This window comes from Acipenser ruthenus, chromosome 48 (genome assembly GCF_902713425.1).
Source record: "Acipenser ruthenus chromosome 48, fAciRut3.2 maternal haplotype, whole genome shotgun sequence".
NCBI classification, from domain to species: domain Eukaryota; kingdom Metazoa; phylum Chordata; class Actinopteri; order Acipenseriformes; family Acipenseridae; genus Acipenser; species Acipenser ruthenus.
In genome coordinates this window covers 3,668,340-3,690,195 of record NC_081236.1, presented here as the reverse complement: position 1 = coordinate 3,690,195, position 21,856 = coordinate 3,668,340, and the positions used below count along the sequence as shown (strand labels likewise).

Genomic DNA, 21,856 nt, shown 5'->3' with positions numbered 1-21,856 from the left:
GATCTGCAGTCCAATCATAAGTGAGGGGAGGCGGGACATAAACAGTTTGAGTAGTCTTGAGTAGGTTTAACCAATGGGAAAGTCAAAGATCTGCCCTGGTTTTGCAGCTGTCCAATCATTAGTGAGCTGAGGTGGGACATAAATATGCTAGGGTGCACGGTGTAAGAATAGCTGAATTTCACACTATATTGCTAATATTAAAAAGATCATTATTGAGAATTATATTGATATTTAGAATTGCTTTTTACAAATTAAAAAAAATGTCAGACAACAGGGACATCGTAATCGTTCTGGTTCTCAGAAAAATTGGAGATTCTTAAACGCTCGATTGATTCTGTTTACCTTAGCAAGCAAGAAATGACATTCAGAGGGCATGATGGAGGCACCAATTCCTCAAATAGAGGGAATTCTGTTGAACTGCTTTCTGATTTGTGACTACGACAGCATGTTAAGCAATCGCTTGTCAATAGCCACAGTATTCTCAGGTACCTCTAGATTCAGAACGATAAAAAAAACAGCAGTATGTGTTACATTTACTAAAATAAAAATACTTGTATACTTTTATAGTAGATTCTACTGCAAAAGAGCAAGAAAGCCTGGGGTAAAACCTGTATGCTTTTCTGTACCTAAGATCAGTACACATGCTTTCTACACTTGTATTATTTGGGGCAGTTTACAAAAGCATGCACAAGATAACGTATATCAGAAAAGCTAAGGAATCGCTTCTTTTCTGCATATTCACTCTCCCACGCCCTGACTGCATTTACAGCCCGAGTTAAAAGGACAGCAGAGCAGCCTCTTGTGATGTTGCAATGAAATTGCTGTTTTTTATTTTTAAATGAAATGAAAAAGGATTAAATCACATCATAGAAAGGGCGAGACACCTGTGATGTTGACACACCAAATTTATTTGCCACAGTAGCCTGAGAAACCACAGGAGACTCCAGCTCCTTCAAGCACTAATCTGGTTTATGCAATTTACACAAGTCACAGCGTAATCACTGCACTGAGCTACGCAAAGCTGTCTTGCTCTGAAAAGTGATCTCTGTTCATCATTTCAAAATACTGAAATGATCCCATTTAAGCAGAAATCCTGATTATCAGTGTCCCGATTAGGTGGCGCCGACTATACAGGGGAAAATATAAATTATATATATATATATATATATATAATTACACAGGGACATAATTCAAGGTTAACGTTTTTTCCCCCCAAATAAGTGAAAAGTCCCATTGAACATGCTCTTTAAGGTTTCTCTCCTCTGTGAATTCGCTGGTGTTTTTTAAAGTTTCCTGAATCTCTGAAACTCTTACCACAGTCAGAGCAGGAATACGGTTTTTCTCCCGAGTGAATTCGCTGGTGTTTTTTCAGGTTTCCTGAATCTCTGAAACTCTTCCTACAATCAGAGCAGGAATACGGTTTTTCTCCTGAGTGAATTCGCTGGTGTTTTTTCAGATCTCCTGAATCTCTGAAACTCTTCCCACAGTCAGAGCAGCAATACAGTTTCTCTCCTGTGTGAATTCGCTGGTGTGAAATAAGGCTGTGTGACTGACTGAAACTCTTCCCACAGTCAGAGCAGCAATACGGTTTCTCTCCTGTGTGAATTCTCTGGTGTGTTTTCAGCTCTCCTGACTGCTTGAAACACTTCCCACAGTCAGAGCAGCGATACGGTTTCTCTCCTGTGTGAATTCGCTGGTGTTTTTTCAGATCTCCTGAATCTCTGAAACTCTTCCCACAGTCAGAGCAGAGATACGGTTTCTCTCCTGTGTGAATTCGTTGGTGTCTTTCAAGGTCTCCTGACTGTCTGAAACTCTTCCCACAGTCAGAGCAGAAAAATGGTTTCTTTCCTGTGTGAATTCTCTGATGTGTTTTCAGGTTTTCTGAACATCTGAAACTCTTCCCACAGTCAGAGCAGTGATACGGTTTCTCTCCTGTGTGAATTCGCTGGTGAGCTTTCAGGTTTCCCAATTGACTGAAACTCTTCCCACAGTCAGAGCAGCAATACGGTTTCTTTCCTGTGTGAATTCTTTGGTGTGTTTTCAGGTGTTCTGAACGACTGCAACTCATCCCACAGTCAGAGCAGCGATATGGTTTCTCCCCTGTGTGAATTCGTTGGTGTATTTTCAGGTCTCCAGACTGTCTGAAACTCTTGCCACAGTCCGTGCAGCAATACGGTTTCTGTCCTGTGTGAATTCGCATGTGGGCTTTCAGGATTCCTCTGTTGCTAAAACTCTTCCCACAGTCAGAGCAGCTGTACGGTTTCTCGCCTGTGTGAATTCGCTGGTGTGTTTCAAGGTGTGCTAACTGACTGAAACACTTACCACAGTCAGAGCAGAGATACGGTTTCTCTCCTGTGTGAATTCGCTGGTGTGTTTTCAGGGAGTCTATCCTACTGAAAATCTTCCCACAATTAATGCAGCGATATGGTTTCTCTCCTGTGTGAATGCGCTGGTGTTGTTTCAGGGCTCCTGAATGACTGAAATGCTTCCCACAGTCAGAGCAGCAATACGGTTTCTCTCCCGTGTGAATTCTCTGGTGTGATTTCAGGTTTCCTGATTGACTGAAACGCTTCCCACAGTCAGAGCAGCGATACGGTTTAGCTTCTGTGTGAATTCGCTGCTGTTTTTTAAAACCTTTCCCAGAGTCAGGATATTCTCCACTGCCCACCGACGCTTTAGCTGCTGGACTGGAACCTGGAAAATATGAACAGGAAAGAAAGTAAGAGAGTCTGTCTGAAGGTTTAGGGCATGTGTGGAGTAGTGGTTAAGGCTCTTGACTGGAGGTTAGTGGGTTCAATCCCCGGTCGAGGACACTGCTGTTGTACCCTTGAGCAAGGTACTTTACCTATATTGCTCCAGTAAAAAAAAAAAAACCCAACTGTATAAATGGGTAATTGTATGTAAAAATAATGTGATATCTTGTAACAATTGTAAGTCGCCCTGGATAAGGGCGTCTGCTAAGAAATAAATAATAATAATAATAATAATGTGGCTAGGTGGTGGAGTGGATTAAAGTAAGTGAATTTCAGTTGTGGAGGTTTACAAGAGTTTAGAAAAGCAAACTTAACCACTTCAACTCCAGATGTAAAAATGAAACCCCTTCCCAGGTACCACATTTTGAAAATAATAATAATAATAATGTTTTCAAATCTGTAATTGCTATAAATTGTTAACATGTGATGAATAAAACACAAATAAATGACCTAAACTGTGTTTCTTAACCCTTTATGCTCCTGTGTACTACATACCCATGTTCAATATATAGATTTTTTGGTTTTTTGAACAATGAAAACAAAAATGCTGCTTATAAAATAATAATCAGTAAACAGTAATTATCAAATAAAAATCAAAACAACATAAAAACGTGTGCCATTATCGACTTGCTCTGTGCCATTCATTGAAATGTTCAATACAACAGAACCCGGGGTTGCCTTCGCAACCACTGCACATTTTTCTTGTGTCTTTTCATTTGTTTTCATTTTCGTAGCAGACCCTGCACCTTTTTTACAGTCTCTGCTTCCCTTGTGTTGGAGGGATAGTCACAAATGCGTGTACGCAGCTACTTTGCACAGGCATTGTGATGGATCTGGCTGCCTTATTGCCTGTACCCAGTGCTGTGTTTTAATAGTATTTTGTCACAGCACTGCCATTTCAAACCAAACAGCTTCCCGATTGCAGCTGGCTTACCTGTAAAGTAGCTGCATACTCTTTTGTTTGTACAGTTTGAACTGTTCTTGGCTCCACATCCTCTTAAATCCTCCGAACCAACTTCACTCCCATTGCTCATTATAGAAAGACCACGTACGTTGCCATGTTTAGCTTTTGCTAAAAACTATATAAACTACAACTAAACAAGTAAAATTAATAATAAAACAAATTTAAAACACTATATATATATATTACACACACACTTGTAAAAGTTGAATGATTTCCCGCAGGTAGATTGGAATCGCTACATGACACGCAATTTGATACAAATGTTACCTGACACTCCCCCGATTTTCATTATTATTATTATTATTATTTATTTATTTCTTCGCAGACGCCCTTATCCAGGCACATTCCACAGTACTAGCACTGCCTTAGAGAATGAAACCTGAAGTGCTAGATTGAGAAGCCAATCATAGAATAGAATGGGAATCTTGAGTAATCCCTACCTAGTAGTTCCTCTCATTGCGTGATATTCACAATGTCACAGTTACTGGGAGTCACTCACCTGCTAGACTGTCTTCTGAATATGACCACCCGTCTTCCTTTCCAGCGCCTTGTGTGCTGTTGGGAGGAAAGCCTTCCTCTCCAGTGCCTCGCTCTCTCATGCAGACTCTCTCCAGCACCACGCTACACTTCCGCAGGTGTACAGGCTCCAGCTCAGGGATGTTTGGTTTGAAGTCCTCAGATTCTTCCTTCCCGGCTTCCATGTGGTCAAACTCTACTGTCAAACCCTCCTGTTTAATTTCCAGCACCTCTTCTTGTTTAACAGAAAGCAGTTCTTCTGTCTGGGGGATCTCGAATTCATTGTGCTCAGCTTTAATCTCAGAGACATCTTGCTGACTGCTGTCACATTGCACCTCACAGAGCTCCTGTTTAATGGGGGGGCAAGCCAGCCCAAAGAACTCCACACTAAAGGGGACAAGTTCAAGTTCAAAGAGCTCCTCTTTAATTGGGACAGATTCCATCTCCACACTGTCCATGGCATCACACGGGACTCTGTTTAGTAGCTGCTGAAAAAAAAAGAAAAAAACATTCCAATCATTCATTTATTGATTGATTTATTTAAATACAGTGCTGATAAGGCCATTGAAGGGGCAGACAAAATCTGGCCTTAATAGCAGGGGTGGCTTTACTATTGAAGGGACACAGAATTTCTAGTAATAAGCTTATAATACCAAAGGTTTACACAATTTAACCATTCCATATATTATTCATTTTAGATTTAATTTATACAAGCTGTTCTCATATATTTGTTTAGTTTTATAACAGTTACACACGCACACATTAGGGCTGGTACGATTACATCGAAAATTTATTTTTTTATCGATACCATTCCTCATTACATACATTAAGATAAATACTGGATAATCGATTAAATAATTACATTTTTGTAACGCACATAGTTTATAACATTATTTAAGTTTATCACATTAAGTTTAGTAAAAATGTCTGTAGGCTGCACCGAGTACAATCATCATATTTTTCTAACTATTTTATTGTGTGCCCAATTAATCAACTGCTATTTGGAGGTTTAGCTGACAGCCCTAACATATACATATAGATAGTACAGTAATCCGTGATGTATCTAACTGTCACATATCCACCCTAACCGTTTATCCACCATGATCAAGCTCTTCAGCACTGTGTGTGTGTGTGTGTGTGAGTGAGTAAGAGAGAGCCAGAACCAGGAAAACGCAGACAGTTGGGCGAGTAGCCGGAGTTCGTTTATCATTGAACAGAAAAGATTAGTTCAGAGATTGCAGATTCCACATAAGTTTTCGTACACTGTTGTATAAACTCCATGCTCTACCATTGCTGGTAGTGTCATGTGAGCTGTTCAGTGTGTTGATATGTAAATAAATCCTGTTCGCCTGCGGGGCGTATCAGCTTCAACCTCCATCTCGCTCTCCTGACGGTCACTAAGCAGCGAATGCACGCACCCACATGGCAGACGGCTACCCTGTATCTTTCTAAACAAGGGATTTAGGGGAGCACCATAATAAAAGCTGAAACTCAAAACAAGAATTGTGTGAATATAGTAATTGTTACAGCTGTATATAATTGTATTTCAAACAGCATTAATTTCACGGACTTTTTACATATCCAGCCTTACTCTGGTACCACTGCAGTCGGATACGTGACAGCCTACTGTAGCTATATTTATCCATTGGCCCCATGCTTAAAAAAAACAAACCTGGCACTGTGTGTATGGGCTGTGGAAGCAACTCTCTCCTTGCGTTGCTGTCTCCTAGCAACAGTACTGCAGGGACGGGCCTTTCTACAGAGGCTCTGATCAGACTGTAAAGCTGAATCAGAATTGCTGCCTAATAATGAGCTACATTTCCTTAAGCAATGTGTGTGAAGTTTTCCTTATAGACCCGGTAGGTGGCATCTCTTGAAAGATTACAACGGTACTATTCTGAATTCAACATTTGTTATTGTGTTTATACATGTTTATACATTACGAAAAGACGAAAGTGAGTAGCCTATGAACCCAGAAAGGTACGTTCTATTTTGAGTAGTTATTATTATTAGTTTACTTTTACTTTGTGTGTGTGTAAAGAACAATCATTATTATTATTATTATTATTATTATTATTATTATTATTATTATTATTATTATTAGTTTACTTTTTCTGTATGTAAAAAAGGATGGAGAATCTTTCTTATTAATTGGTATTTAGTTTAATGTTATGTAGGTGTGTGTAAGACAGAAAATGAATCGGTTCCAGCATCTGGTCCAGTCACTGAAGAGGAGGAGGGCCCTGACTCTGGATGTCGTTCCCATTTACAAACCGTCTGTTCAAACTTCAACCCTAACCCTATCCCTAACCCTGTACCAACTTCAACCCTAACCCTAACCCTATCCCTAACCAACTTCAACCCTAACCATAACCCTAACCTGTACCAACTTCAACCCTAACCCTGTACCAACTTGAATCCTATCCCTAACCCTGTACCAACTTCAACCCTAACCATAACCCTAACCTGTACCAACTTCAACCCTAACCCTGTACCAACTTCAACCCTAACAATAACCCTATCCCTAACCAACTTCAACCCTAACCCTGTACCAACTTCAACCCTAACCTTAACGCTATCCCTAACCCTAACCAACTTCAACCCTAACCCAAATTCAACCCTAACCCTATCCCTAACCTCAACCCTATCCCTAACCTCAACCCTAACCCTATCCCTAACCTCAACCTCAACCTCAACCCTATCCCTAACCTCAACCTCAACCCTATCCCTAACCTCAACCTCAACCCTAACCCTAACCCTCCACACCCATCCTGTCTTCTCACTCTCTCCATGTGCCGGAACTAACTTGCTGGCTTTGCTACCGTAAATACAGAAAAGAGCATAAGACCCTGATTGTTTGCATGGCGCCAGAATGCAACATGAAGCTGCTTTGCTTAGTTAAAAATCGGAACTGTTTTCAGATTTGGCAATCCCCCGAAGGTAATTATTTTCGTTAAAACTAACAAAAAAAATAAAAAAAAGTAGGTCTCCATACGTGAACAGGGTGCTTGTTGTTACTGTAAGTACTTTACTGATCATTATCTTGTATAAAATGTTAAATTCATTAAAAAGAATTGTTATAAAATATTACTTTTCTGCAATAAAATGTTTTAGCCTGATTTTTATTGATTCTAGTTTTGAAAATAAATCAATTCAGCACAATATGGAAGTTTTTTCTTGTCTCCCTCCCTCCCAAATAAAAATTCTTAATATTAAAGAATATTATTATTTCTAATATGCTTTTTTTTCCAAAAAAATAAATAATTTTTTTGCTTGATAACTTGTGTGTTAATTTATTTTTATACTGAAATATAATTGTATCTCAAACAGGGCAATAATGTTTCCAATTTCACTTTTTGGCAAGTCTTAGCCCTGGTCTGCCTTTGCCATTTCGGAGGTTGATTTTTATAAAAATACTATGCATTGTAAAACCTTATCTAGCTCTGCAACTGTACAAGATATTTCAATTCAAATCCTTGATAAATTGTGAAGCTACAATATACTCCAAGTTTTTTTTTTTTATATAACATTTGGAAAGAGGTTGAAAAATACTATTTATTATTTTTCGGGAGGTGTAGCTCATATGAAAAAAACAACAAAATTAATGTCCTCACTGGAAAATCTACTTAATGCCTTTCTGTAGTTTTAATTTCTGATTTAAGGTTCCAAAACTAGAAGCGCTTAAAACACAAAGTGTTCATATTTATGACCAAATATGGTCATTCCCCCTAGGCGGCATAGGGTTAAGTTATATATATATATATATATATATATATATATATATATTTTAGCTCAAAGAGCCAGCTGCCCATATACATACATATATACACACACACACACACACACAGTTGTAGTCAAAAGTTTACATACCCCAATGGAAATGTATAATTTCTAGACATTTCTCAAACAAATTATAGGAAAAAAATGTTGTCTGCTTTTGTGGATGAGGAAAAAGTTACAAGAAATAGATTACAATTATTATTACAATTATTTGTTTCATTATTTATTTGCAAAACTTCAAAAATGCTAATTCAAAAGTATTCATACCCTTTGATGCTATGATAGTATTGTCTACAAGGTGCTAAAAATGTCATATGATAATGCAGCACCTAGTTCTAAAAAAGTCTAGAAAATGCTGGATTGTAGGTGAACATTCTTAGAGAGTATAAAAGGGCTAGGCATAGGATGATTGCTGTCATTACCAATAAGTCTGTATGGGGAAAAAGTAGAGCTATCTGAAGACCTTAGGCAGAACAAATATTTATTGTCATAAAGCTGGAGAAGGATACAAGAAGATTTTCAAGCACGAGTATCCCAATTTCAACAATTGTTTTTATTATCAAGAACAAGTACAAGAATTGTGAGGAAGGTTAATAACAATCCGAGACTGACTACCAAAGATATTCAAAGTGAATTGACTGCAAGTGGACTGGGGTTTGCATTTCAACCATAGGTCGAGTATTGCATGGTGAAGGTCTCAATGGTCACAGGCCAGGGAAAAAGGAAAACGTCACAAGGACAATCGCTTAAAGTTTGCAAAATGGCGGAATAATGGATACGAGTTCTGGTCAAATGTTTTGTGGAGTGATGAAACATAAATCGAGCTATTTGGTCACGCTGGTAGTCGTTACGTTTGGAGAAAGTCTGTTGAGGCATACAAAGAAAAGAACACCATACCTACTGTCAATCTAATGGCACACAAAATTTAGTTCCAATACATGGTATAATGGATTCCATAGCATACCAAAAGATACTGGCCAATTACCTGAAACCCTCCACTACAAAACTCGGTTTAAAGCGTTCCAACACGACAACAATCCAAAACACACATCAAAATCTACTTCAGAATGGTTAAAGAACAATAAAATCATGATTCTGAAATGGCCTAGTCAAAGTCCTGATATAAATCCGATTGAGAATCTTTGGTATGAGTTGAAGAAGGCTGTGCACAAGAGAAGTCCTTGGACTTTGAATGAACTGGAACAATTTTGTGTTGCAGAATGGTCAAAAATCACTAAAGAATCATGCCGAAAGCTCATTGACAAATATCCTAAATGTTTAAAAGAGGTTATTATTGCTAAAGGTGCCTCAGCTAGCTATTAATTTCATGTTCCTTGTTAGGGTATGAATACTTTTGAATTAGCATTTTTGGAGTTTTGCAAAAAAAAATTGCTGAAATAAATAATTGTATTTCTTGTAACTTTTTCCTCATCCACAAAAGCAAAACATTTGCTACAAAAGATTTTTCCAATAATTTGTTTTCAAGAAATTTCTAGAAATTATAAATTTCCATTGGGGTATGTAAACTTTTGACTACAATTGTGTATATGTGTGTGTGTGTGTGTGTGTGTGTGAATAAATATATATATTATATATATATATATATATATATATATATATATATATATATATATATATATATATATATATATATATATATATATATATATATACACATATACATTGTTTTAGCCTGATAAATCAGTAAGAAAAATAAATAAATAAATAAATAAATAAATAAATAAATAAAAAACCTTGCCAAACTAGCTGAGGAATTCCTAATCTTGTAATGTTTAGATTTTTCTCTAATACTAACAAACACACATTCATAACACACACAATGTAATACAATATAATGAGCAGGCTGCATTAAAAGATCATATGAGGTAATCCTATATAATACTTAATCTTCAGCATGATTTAACCATATCATCTCATCCGCAGTAATACAGCATCAGTGGTAATACAAGTTTTTTGCGATTGTTTAATTTCTTTTTATTCATATTTTGGTAAAATTTGCATTTTTATTATTAAAATGCCACCTCCCAAGTCATCAGAGGGTGAAATGTGATTGTTGTAAAAAAGAAATGAGACAAGATGAGCTTGCGCATTATACAAATGTTAAACAAAGGTAAGCTCCTAACTTTTTTCTTTACAAAACACCGCATTAAGAGACTTGGGCCACATTTACAATTATCGGGATGGTGAGTATTTGGTTAAATGCATTGCCCTTCTATATATTCGTTCCATCAAAAGTTCTCATTTATAAATACAGTAATTAAAATGTGTAATCCCCACAATCAGCTAGTTTAATTATTTGCCACGTAATGGCAATTTAGACTCCCGTTTGTACGTCTACCCTCCATCTCAAACGTATAGATAATGTTATCGTTTTAATCAAGGTGATATTTGCTTTAGATTCTATTAATATAAAGATAAAGGTTGTTTGAAAAGTATTGTCTATGTAAAACCCTAATATGTTTCAAATCTATAAATCTTTTCTACTCTCCTTATGAATTCAATTGATCCCTGTTAAGCCAGTAATAGTAAAAGTTATTTAATTTACGTGTTGTTTCTGTGAATGCAAAATCTATTCTCAGGTGTCTTTTTCACACTTAAGTTAACTCCCTCCCAGCACACACTGAATTTTCATGTTATGCACGAATGTAAAAATTGGCATTTTATTTTCAAATAGCATATATCTATAATTGTTTGCGTGATATATTTTAATAGCAAATATATAGCTTCCACACTATTACAGTTTTGTTACAGGATACATTACTTTATCTCAAATGTAATCGCAGTTTTACATATAGACTGCCACTGTTTTCATTTTCGTCCCAAATTCTGGGCCGCTTTGCTTTTTCAAATTCACCCCAGTTTTTGGGATATTCTGCTCAGCTGACAGCCGAGTTTCTAAGTCATGCATGCACATTTTACCAAAAACTTAGTACATGAATCAAAGTTAATGTATTTTTTACTCTCCCCAGAAAATATTATATTAGAAATAAAATGGAAATGTTAAAAAAAAAAAATTCTTTATTACAATGAAGAAACTACATTCCACTGAAATAGATACATGAAAATTCTTTAAAGCAGTCATTTTCCTTTATTAAAGGCTAATATTAAAACACATTTTTGAGAAGGAACATCGTATTCCAAAAAAAGGACATCTCATTTTCTTATGTAATGTCCATCAATATATTGTAGCATTTCAGGTTCTTTTTGGGACCGAAATGAGACTGCAGCTGTGAGTAGATGAAGGCTGTTTATTTTTACAATAATGAAAATAATCTCAAAATAAAATCATAAAGTGAAGGAAATGGGACTGGGAATAGAAAATGAAAATAAATGAATGCAACCCCTGCACGCATAAACCACCATGCAACCCCTGCACGCACACCCCACCATGCAACCCCTGCACGCACACCCCACCATGCAACCCCTGCACGCACACCCCACCATGCAACCCCTGCACGCACACCCCACCATGCAACCCCTGCACGCACGCACGCACCCACCATGCAACCCCTGCACGCACACCCCACCATGCAACCCCTGCACGCACACCCCACCATGCAACCCCTGCACGCACACCCCACCATGCAACCCCTGCACGCACGCACACCCCACCATGCAACCCCTGCACGCACGCACACCCCACCATGCAACCCCTGCACGCACACCCCACCATGCAACCCCTGCACGCACACCCCACCATGCAACCCCTGCACGCACACCCCACCATGCAACCCCTGCACGCACACACCCACCATGCAACCCCTGCACGCACACCCCACCATGCAACCCCTGCACGCACACCCCACCATGCAACCCCTGCACGCACACCCCACCATGCAACCCCTGCATGCACACACCCACCATTCAATCCCTGCATGCACACACCCAAGCAGTCGTTTTCCTTTATTAAAGGTTATTATTAAAACACATTTTTGAGAAGGAACATGGTATTCCAAAAAAAGGACACCTCATTTGCTTATGTAATGTCCATCAATATATAGTCATGCGTAGGGGGTTATCAGACCTTCTGGGTTTAAGAGACCAGTGCCCTTCAACAACTTCAAATAAATCTTACTGTATTGTATTAGTCAACATTTTCCTTATCTATTCCTGATAGTTTATATTGTAGGCCAGGAGTTTTCACCCTTTTTTTGAAACTGTACCCCTTCTATCTGGAGGTTAAATAAATAATTGAATGCCACAACAGTTTGGGTGATAAACTGATGGTTTAGGACAGAATAACAAACAGTAAGCCTAATTCTTAAAACTTTTAATTACAAATATTTGGATGCACAGAATTAAAAAGACAAGTATTTGGTAATCTCTTCGGATTTGCTTACTATTCGGCAAAGTTAGTACAAATAATACAAAATAGTGTGCACTGTAAATGTTTTTTTACGTTAACATTTACTTCCCATCTCCGCATAATTGTGTGCCATTTAAAATGTTTACCTCAAAACAAAACTATAATAACTACTAACAATGATAAACATCTTTATTAAAGCTAACATAAAAAATATCCAAAGGGATTCAGTATAATTTTCATGCGCTTTACACTCTGTAGACCCTTGTGTTTTCTTCCTTTGTTTTGCAAGTAATGTATCCATTTCATCAAACACCGAAAACAAATTCAACCCCTTCGCTATTGCTGTTACTAAAATGCATCCGCGCCTAATAAAAAAAAAAAAAAAAAAAAGTGTGATTATTATGATTAATAATTATATTTACCGTTATTATTTATACTGTACTTCTCAAAAATACAGAAAGATTGCGCTTCCCTGTGGGAGGCTTGGTGGTCCAGTGGTTAGGTTTAGGAGCACACCTATTGTTTTTGTAACTGACTGCCTTTTTTAACTTTGACTGCCTTTTGACAGCCTTTTTGTAAAAGAACGGATCATTTTTAAAATGACGGCCATTTGTCGGCCTTTTTCCTATACTTTTTATTGGAGCTTTTTCATGGAAATAACTTTTTTTTCCAAGTTTGACAACCTTTTGACGCCCACTTGTAAAAGTGACGGCATCAAAAAACTTGTTTATTTTCAAAGTGAAGGTCTTTTTTAAAGTGACGGCCTTTTTTAAAAGTGACGGTCTTTTGATACCCAGCATACACTGCAATACCCAGCAAAGTTATACACTGATATTCTGATAGCACAGCAATTAAGTTCATAAGTGGTTGTTTCTCAAATTTACAATAAAAAGTGATATTTATAAGGTATACAGTGACTTCGGCCATCTAAGGACAGGTACTGCATGGGAACCAAATAAGCTAGACACTCGATTTATTAGCTGCATGCACTACAGGTACTCTGTAGCAATTTTCAGCCTCCCAGCCCATTCACAGCTTGTTTGACAACCTCTTGTAGTTGCCCATTTCTGTCAATCTCTTTTTTCTTATAAATCAGTCTTTGCAGGAATCATTCCAGAAACACTGGGACCAGTTAGAGACTACCGGTCTGATACCATATCCATTTAAATTGAGTTCTTAACCCTTTCTGTTGCTGAAAAACGTTTAGAAAGCTGCTATTTACAAGTATAGTGCAAGAGTGCATTTTCGTCCTTCTAGGGCAAGCTGCTCCATGGGAACCAAAAGAGCCAGACACTGCTGTGCTTCTGGTACTCTCTACCAATTTGCAAGTTGCTAAGTGGTTGCGTTCCTCAATTTGCACTACAAAGTGATATTTTAAAGAATAGGCTATATATTGTTTTTTGTTGCCGATAAACTCAGGCTGATACTGTGATCACAAAACACTTCGAATGGACTTAATTGGTGCTTCTGTTGCATAAATGCAGTACAAAATGTGCTTTTATATATAATGGAAATTTTTTGTATGTATTTTGTCATAGGAAATCTCAGTCGGGGGGTGGTCTCTTATCATACCCATATCTCCACGACCCCTGGGCCAACAAACTCAGGAGGGCACTCTGCGTGCACAAGAGCCTTAGATAAAGAAAGACATTGGCCAATGAGATTTGCCATAGGGAATCGCGGTCGGGGGACTGCTGTCGTACCCCATATCTCCACAACCCCTGGGGCAAGTATATGGGTCAGTGTGCCAAAACCCCCACCCCCCCCGGTCAGCATCTGAGACCACGTACTGAAGTGCGTACTCATTTATCGACATGGCAATTTTTTACAATTGTTTTTTTTTTTTTTTTTTTTTTTAAACAACTAAGCAACCAACTGCACCAATAAATCAAGTAAAGTGTTTAAATCAATAATGAGAAAGAATGAAATTATGAAGAAAAAATGATGACGAAAATATAGAGTGGAGTGGAAGAAAGACAATCTGGCTTCATGATGACAGTGAAACAAATGTCAGTTTCCCAGACCTGCAGATAAAACAGCAGCTTTTTTGTTGGGAATTCAACATTTAGTTGCCCTCATATCCAGTCTCACAGTAATAGTTTGCAAGGTTAGCAGATGTTTGTCTGCTGCTGTGACTTCAGCGTAAAAAGATGCACCGATGGATACCCAGAGACGCGCATGGAAGCTGGACAACGGGACTGAACGTTTTGATTTGGGGTACAATGAATGCCGTTCACAATCTTTACAGGAATCGTTCGTATCAGCAGTAAGATTGGTGCTTACTTGGGAGAGGCTACAAGCGACAACGACCTGAAAACGACTACTTATTATGATTATTGTTTGAATAGTGTATATTATTAGGATTAGTATAAATCATGTAACCTTTTAGCGTTGCTGTGACCATATGGTAACAGCTTGGTTGCAGGTTTGCTTGTAAAAAATTGAGTATCATTTGTACACATACATTTTCAAATCTTGAATACAGTATTTCAGCATTCCCTCCAAGCTTTTAAATACTACGAATCTTGCCTTTTTGATTGAGAAAGGGTAAATTATCAGTGAGAAACCTTCGGCCACGCATTAACCCTTTTAATATATTTTTGTTGCATTATACAATTTTGAAACAATATTCCAACACAAGTATCTCAACAATTTTACAATTTACTTTAAATTTAAACAAGACATTTATTGTGGCTCTGTCTCTGATCCTGAATCATCCTCTGATCCTATGCAGCCCTGTCGGTTGTTATCATAGATAAAGACTGCATGCTTAACTGGTGACCTGCATAAAATTGCTTTATACTACTGCATGAAACACTGGCGTCTGCACTGCCTTCGATTGTAACCATCGTTAGGGTTACTAATTGTTCCATTCTTGGGAATACCAAATTCCATTTTTTTCAAAAATGGCCGATTCCATTTGTTCCCACTTTTGGCATTTGAACATAATGTTGGTAGTTAAAATAAGTAAACTTAGTAAATATGACCACAATTTTTTCTTTTTTTTTTTTTCAATTAGACTTGTTGCTGTAATAGTAAATAAAGCGCCTGAAGACACTTCAAATCTGTCATGTTTATAGACATCACTTGGCTCATTGCTGGCATTAAAATAAGCAGGAAAACCTAAGAATTATATTAGAACAGAATCATATTTACAGTCTTCCACTAACACAGTAGTTCAGTCAAATGAAGTTTAGCATTTTAAAACATTATAATAATAACCAGGATAAAATATGAAACACTGATAAAGGTGTGTTGACTGACTCGTTGCTCTACAATAGGTTCACTGCTATGTATTACCCGATTGTAATTTAAATAGCGCCCCTTTTAATGTAAACGCAGAATTAATCCTCTCAATTGTTTCTTTCCTAATTCTGCAGTGTTATTTGCAAGATTAAAAAGAGGCGTGTCTCCAGACAGAATGTCTTTATGAAATCAACGTTGTGTAGTGTAGTGACTACATCCTTTACACAGTAAAGCCATCAATTTCCACACCGGTGAAGTTAGGTTGATATTGGATATTCGCGCAAAACACTAATATTTCACCCAAAGAAAGATGTTATGCTAAGGAGTAATTTAAGCCATGTCTCGTTGATTTGCAAGTAAGCAATCTCTGGTTATGAACATGAAAAATATGCATTCATATTCACTTTACATTGTGCAGTAGGTAGTTACATCATATAATGGTTCATAGCTCCTACATAAAAACTTGCAATAGAATGTTATTTCACCACATGCAAGATGTTATGCCAAGGAGTAAATTAAGCCATGTTTTGTTTATTTGCGAGTTAGCAATCTTTAGTTATGAACATGAAAAATTGCTTTTTGCTGTACTGATTTACCTGCTGGGACTGTAGTATTGAATGTTTTATGCTCGGTGCTAGTATACACTTATGGCCTAGGTGTTTGGTTATTGCACACTAGGTAAATTTGTTACAACGCAATGCAAATATTTTTAAGTAGCATGTTTAAACAGATAACCATGAATAAACTAAAAGAGGATAGCATCTCGCTTTGTTTCAATTTGGCAAATTTGTCAACACGACTCTGAAAAAATAAACAAGGACCAGGGGTCACAAATGGAGATTAGATAAGGGGCATTCAGAACAGAAAATAGGAGGCACTTTTTTACACAGAGAATGGTGAGGGTCTGGAACCAACTCCCCAGTTAATGTTGTTGAAGCCGACACCCTGGGATCCTTCAAGAAGCTGCTTGATGAGATTCTGGGATCAATAAGCTACTAACAACCAAATGAGCAACATGGGCCAAATGGCCTCCTCTCGTTTGTAAACCTTCTTATGTTCTTATGTTTTAAGGATAGCTCATTTGCAGTACAATTATTCAGAGAAAGTAGATTTGTAAATAAATCTACTAGTGTTTCCCTTGTCTGGTGAAATTAATATATATAGAGAAAATGTAATTCTAAATAATGTATTATTTTCCTCAATAGAAGTTTGGCGAAATTCAATGCAGTGGTTGCATGGTGGTGTGTGCATGTAGGGGTTGCATGGTGGTGTGTGTGTGCAGGCGTTGCATGCTGGTTGTGTGCGTGCAGGGGTTGCATGGTAGGTGTATGCGTGCATGGGTGTGTGCATGGTGGTGTGTGCGTGTTGGGGTTGCATGGTGGTGTGTGCATGCAGGGGTTGCATGGTGGGTGTATGGGTGCAGGGGTTGCATGGTGGGTGTATGGGTGCAGGGGTTGCATGGTGGGTGTATGGGTGCAGGGGTTGCATGGTGGTGTGTCCATGTAGGGGTTGCGTGTGGATGTGTGTGGAGGGGAACTGGAGTGCACATTTGGCGCAAAAGAGGGGGGGGGGGAAGCAAGGGAATATAAGGGGGTGGTGGGACTACAATCATTTATTTCCATTTTTGACTCCCAGTCCCTTTTCCCTCACTTTATGATTTTATTTTGAGATTATTTTCATTATTGTAAAAATGAACAGCCTTCATCTACTCACAGCTGCAGTCTCATTTCTGCCCCAAAAAGAACCTGAAATTCTACAATATATTGATAGACATTACATAAGAAAATGTGATGTCCTTTTTGGAATACAATGTTCCTTCTCAAAAACGTGTTTTAATATTAGTCTTTAATAAAGGAAAATGACTGCTTTAATTAATTTTCATGTATCTATTTCAGTGCAATGTAGTTTCTTCATGTAATAAGAAATACGTTTTTTTAACAGTTTCATTTTATTTCTGTTTTTTCATTTAAAAAAAAAGATTTCTGGGGAGAGTAAAAAATACATTAACTTTGATTCATGTACTAAGGGTTACTCTCAAATTAATTCACGATCCAGTTTATGGTAAACTGCATGGATGGCTTAGAAACTCGGCTGTCAGCTGAGTCCCCAAAACTGGACAGAATTCGAAAATGCAAAGCGGCCCAGAATTTGGGACATTATCTGAAAAGCAAAGCGGCCCAGAATTTGCGACGTAAATGAAAACAGGGGCAGTCTATATGTAAAACTATGATTACATTAAAGATAAACTAATGTAGCCTCTAAAAAAACTGCAATAGTGTATACATTTTATATTAAAATATACCGCAAAAACGATTATATATATATATATATATATATATATGCTACTTGAAAGAAAAAAGTACACCACCACAGAAAGCCAATTCTTACATTCGTGCATAACATGATAATTCATATAAAGTAATCACGCATAGTTTGTTATATCAGTACAGGGCGTAATACCACATTAGATTTTAATGGAAAGGTTGCGGAAAACAGATCACTCTCTCTGATCACAATGTTAAAAATGCCTGCAAGCTTTTCTGTCTAGAGTATTACGAGGTCCTCTTCATAACCCACAATATTATGCGCACACAGACGCTCGCTCTCCCTAGCTACAATAAATCCACCCAAAGTACAAGAGGGTGGGTCAATATATACACACACATACAAATAAAAAACTAAAAAAAAAAAAATGTACACAAAGGTTTAAATGATTCAGATGTTTCAGAGAGAAGCCCTTTTCTCTGCACTGTGTTTACTTTGCTTTCTACGCAGCTGAAGGGCTTTTGTGTAAAAAAATAGAAACAAAAAATCATTTTGTACACTGCAGTTATAACTCATATATACAAAGCGGTATAACGGCACTGTATACCGGCGCCTTAGTTTTAGTTTATTTCTTACATTTTAAATTGAATCGGCCTTGTTAATTTTGTAAATAAAGCCTGGGTCTGCAACACCCGTGCGTCGCAAACAGGTAAACTTTATTAAAAAAAAAAAAAAAATGTAACTTACTTTTGTATCGTAACGCCAAGCAAACTGGTGTGCAACAACAGTTAAATAAATAATACTATTAATGATAATTCCGAATGGATGAGTCGGTGTTTTAACTTCTTATGTTTGAAAAACTTGGCTGTGTCTCCACGGTAAATGGCCGACGCTTCACTCAACCCACAGATGTAGGTTCCGTTCTGTAACCGAGAGCCAGTGTCATGGTAAATTCCTTCCCCCTAATCAGGGAGTTGTCATGGTTACACATACAGTGGCAGACAAAAGTATTGCACCCTTAACTAAATAGATTATTCAAGACACTTTTTAAAAATTTAAATTAAAATAACCACATTTATAATATTAAAATATTTTACTTATGTTACTGTTAAAATGTATTATTATTAATTTGTGTTTTAAAAGCTTTTTTCCCCTCAATTCATGTAGAATATATATATATATATATATATATATATATATATATATATATATATATATATATATATATATATACACAGACATGCTCAAATATGTTGGTACCCTTACAGCTCATTGAAATAATGCTTCATTCCTCCTGAAAAGTGATGAAATTAAAAGCTATTTTATCATGTATACTTGCATGCCTTTGGTATGTCATAGAATAAAGCAAAGAAGCTGTGAAAAGAGATGAATTATTGCTTATTCTACAAAGATATTCTAAAATGGCCTGGACACATTTGTTGGTACCTCTTAGAAAAGATAATAAATAATTGGATTATAGTGATATTTCAAACTAATTAGTTTCTTTAATTAGTATCACACATGTCTCCAATCTTGTAATCAGTCATTCAGCCTATTTAAATGGAGAAAAGTAGTCACTGTGCTGTTTGGTATCATTGTGTGCACCACACTGAACATGGACCAGAGAAAGCAAAGGAGAGAGTTGTCTGAGGAGATCAGAAAGAAAATAATAGACAAGCATGGTAAAGGTAAAGGCTACACGACCATCTCCAAGCAGCTTGATGTTCCTGTGACAACAGTTGCAAATATTATTAAGAAGTTTAAAGTCCATGGAACTGTAGCCAACCTCCCTGGGTGCGGCCGCAAGAGGAAAATCGACCCCAGATTGAACAGAAGGATAGTGCGAATGGTAGAAAAAGAACCAAGGACAACTGCCAAAGAGATACAAGGTGAACTCCAAGGTGAAGGTACGTCAGTTTCTGATCGCACCATCCGTCGCTTTTTGAGTGAAAGTGGGCTCCATGGAAGAAGACCCAGGAGGACTCCACTTTTAAAAGAAAAACATAGAAAAGCCAGACTGGAATTTGCTAAAATGCATATTGACAAGCCACAATCCTTCTGGGAGAATGTCCTTTGGACAGATGAGTCAAAACTGGAGCTTTTTGGCAAGTCACATCAGCTCTATGTTCACAGACGAAAAAATGAAGCTTTCAAAGAAAAGAAAACCATACCTACAGTGAAACATGGAGGAGGCTCAGTTATGTTTTGGGCTGCTTTGCTGCGCCTGGCACAGGGTGCCTTGAATCTGTGCAGGGCACAATGAAATCTCAAGACTATCAAGGCATTCTGGAGCGAAACGTACTGCCCAGTGTCAGAAAGCTCTGTCTCAGTCGCAGGTCATGGGTCCTCCAACAGGATAATGACCCAAAACACACAGCTAAAAGCAGCCAAGAATGGATAAGAATAAAACATTGGACTATTCTGAAGTGGCCTTCTATGAGTCCTGATCTGAATCCTATCGAACATCTATGGAAAGAGCTGAAACTTGCAGTCTGGAGAAGGCACCCATCAAACCTGAGACAGCTGGAGCAGTTTGCTCAGGAAGAGTGGGCAAGACTACCTGTTAACAGGTGCAGAAGTCTCACTGAGAGCTACAGAAAACGTTTGATTGCAGTGATTGCCTCTAAAGGTTGTGCAACAAAATATTAGGTTAGCAGTCCCATCATTTTTGTCCATGCCATTTTCATTTGTTTTATTATTTACAATATTATGTTGAATAAAAAATCAAAAGCAAAGTCTGATTTCTATTAAATATGGAATAAACAATGGTGGATGCCAATTACTTTTGTCAGTTTCAAGTTATTTCAGGGAAAATTGTGCATTCTTCGTTTTTTGTGGAGGGGTACCAACAAATTTGAGCACGTCTGTGTGTCTATATATATATATATATATATACAGTGCCTTGCGAAAGTATTTGGCCCCCTTGAACTTTGCGACCTTTTGCCACATTTCAGGCTTCAAACATAAAGATATGAAACTGTAATTTTTTGTGAAGAATCAACAACAAGTGGGACACAATCATGAAGTGGAACGAAATTTATTGGATATTTCAAACTTTTTTAACAAATAAAAAACTGAAAAATTGGGCGTGCAAAATTATTCAGCCCCCTTAAGTTAATACTTTGTAGCGCCACCTTTTGCTGCGATTACAGCTGTAAGTCGCTTGAGGTATGTCTCTATCAGTTTTGCACATCGAGAGACTGAAATTTTTGCCCATTCCTCCTTGCAAAACAGCTCGAGCTCAGTGAGGTTGGATGGAGAGCATTTGTGAACAGCAGTTTTCAGTTCTTTCCACAGATTCTCGATTGGATTCAGGTCTGGACTTTGACTTGGCCATTCTAACACCTGGATATGTTTATTTGTGAACCATTCCATTGTAGATTTTGCTTTATGTTTTGGATCATTGTCTTGTTGGAAGACTAATCTCCGTCCCAGTCTCAGGTCTTTTGCAGACTCCATCAGGTTTTCTTCCAGAATGGTCCTGTATTTGGCTCCATCCATCTTCCCATCAATTTTAACCATCTTCCCTGTCCCTGCTGAAGAAAAGCAGGCCCAAACCATGATGCTGCCACCACCATGTTTGACAGTGGGGATGGTGTGTTCAGGGTGATGAGCTGTGTTGATTTTACGCCAAACATAACGTTTTGCATTGTTGCCAAAAAGTTCGATTTTGGTTTCATCTGACCAGAGCACCTTCTTCCACATGTTTGGTGTGTCTCCCAGGTGGCTTGTGGCAAACTGTAAACGACACTTTTTTATGGATATCTTTAAGAAATGGCTTTCTTCTTGCCACTCTTCCATAAAGGCCAGATTTGTGCAGTATACGACTGATTGTTGTCCTATGGACAGAGTCTCCCACCTCAGCTGTAGATCTCTGCAGTTCATCCAGAGTGATCATGGGCCTCTTGGCTGCATCTCTGATCAGTCTTCTCCTTGTATCAGCTGAAAGTTTAGAGGGACGGCCAGGTCTTGGTAGATTTGCAGTGGTCTGATACTCCTTCCATT

General features: G+C 37.7%; 2 protein-coding genes across 3 annotated transcripts in view; both read right to left on the bottom strand.

The window, feature by feature from the left end:
* LOC131721233 (zinc finger protein 664-like) overlaps positions 1–21,856 on the bottom strand; it is a 113,412-nt gene that overhangs the window by 21,745 nt on the left and 69,811 nt on the right. The window lies entirely within an intron of this gene.
* LOC131721231 (zinc finger protein 345-like) lies at positions 888–18,813 on the bottom strand. 2 transcript variants are annotated; one of them, XM_059014668.1, is made up of 3 exons: positions 18,599–18,813; positions 4,217–4,721; positions 888–2,694 (listed from the first exon to the last, which is right to left on the bottom strand). In XM_059014668.1, exons 2-3 carry the CDS (start codon positions 4,689–4,691, stop codon positions 1,247–1,249), a joined length of 1,923 nt encoding a protein of 640 aa, XP_058870651.1. In that variant the 5' UTR covers positions 4,692–4,721; positions 18,599–18,813; the 3' UTR covers positions 888–1,246. The 2 variants fall into 2 exon arrangements, with proteins under 2 accessions (XP_058870651.1, XP_058870652.1); XM_059014669.1 differs by having other exon boundaries at positions 4,217–4,718.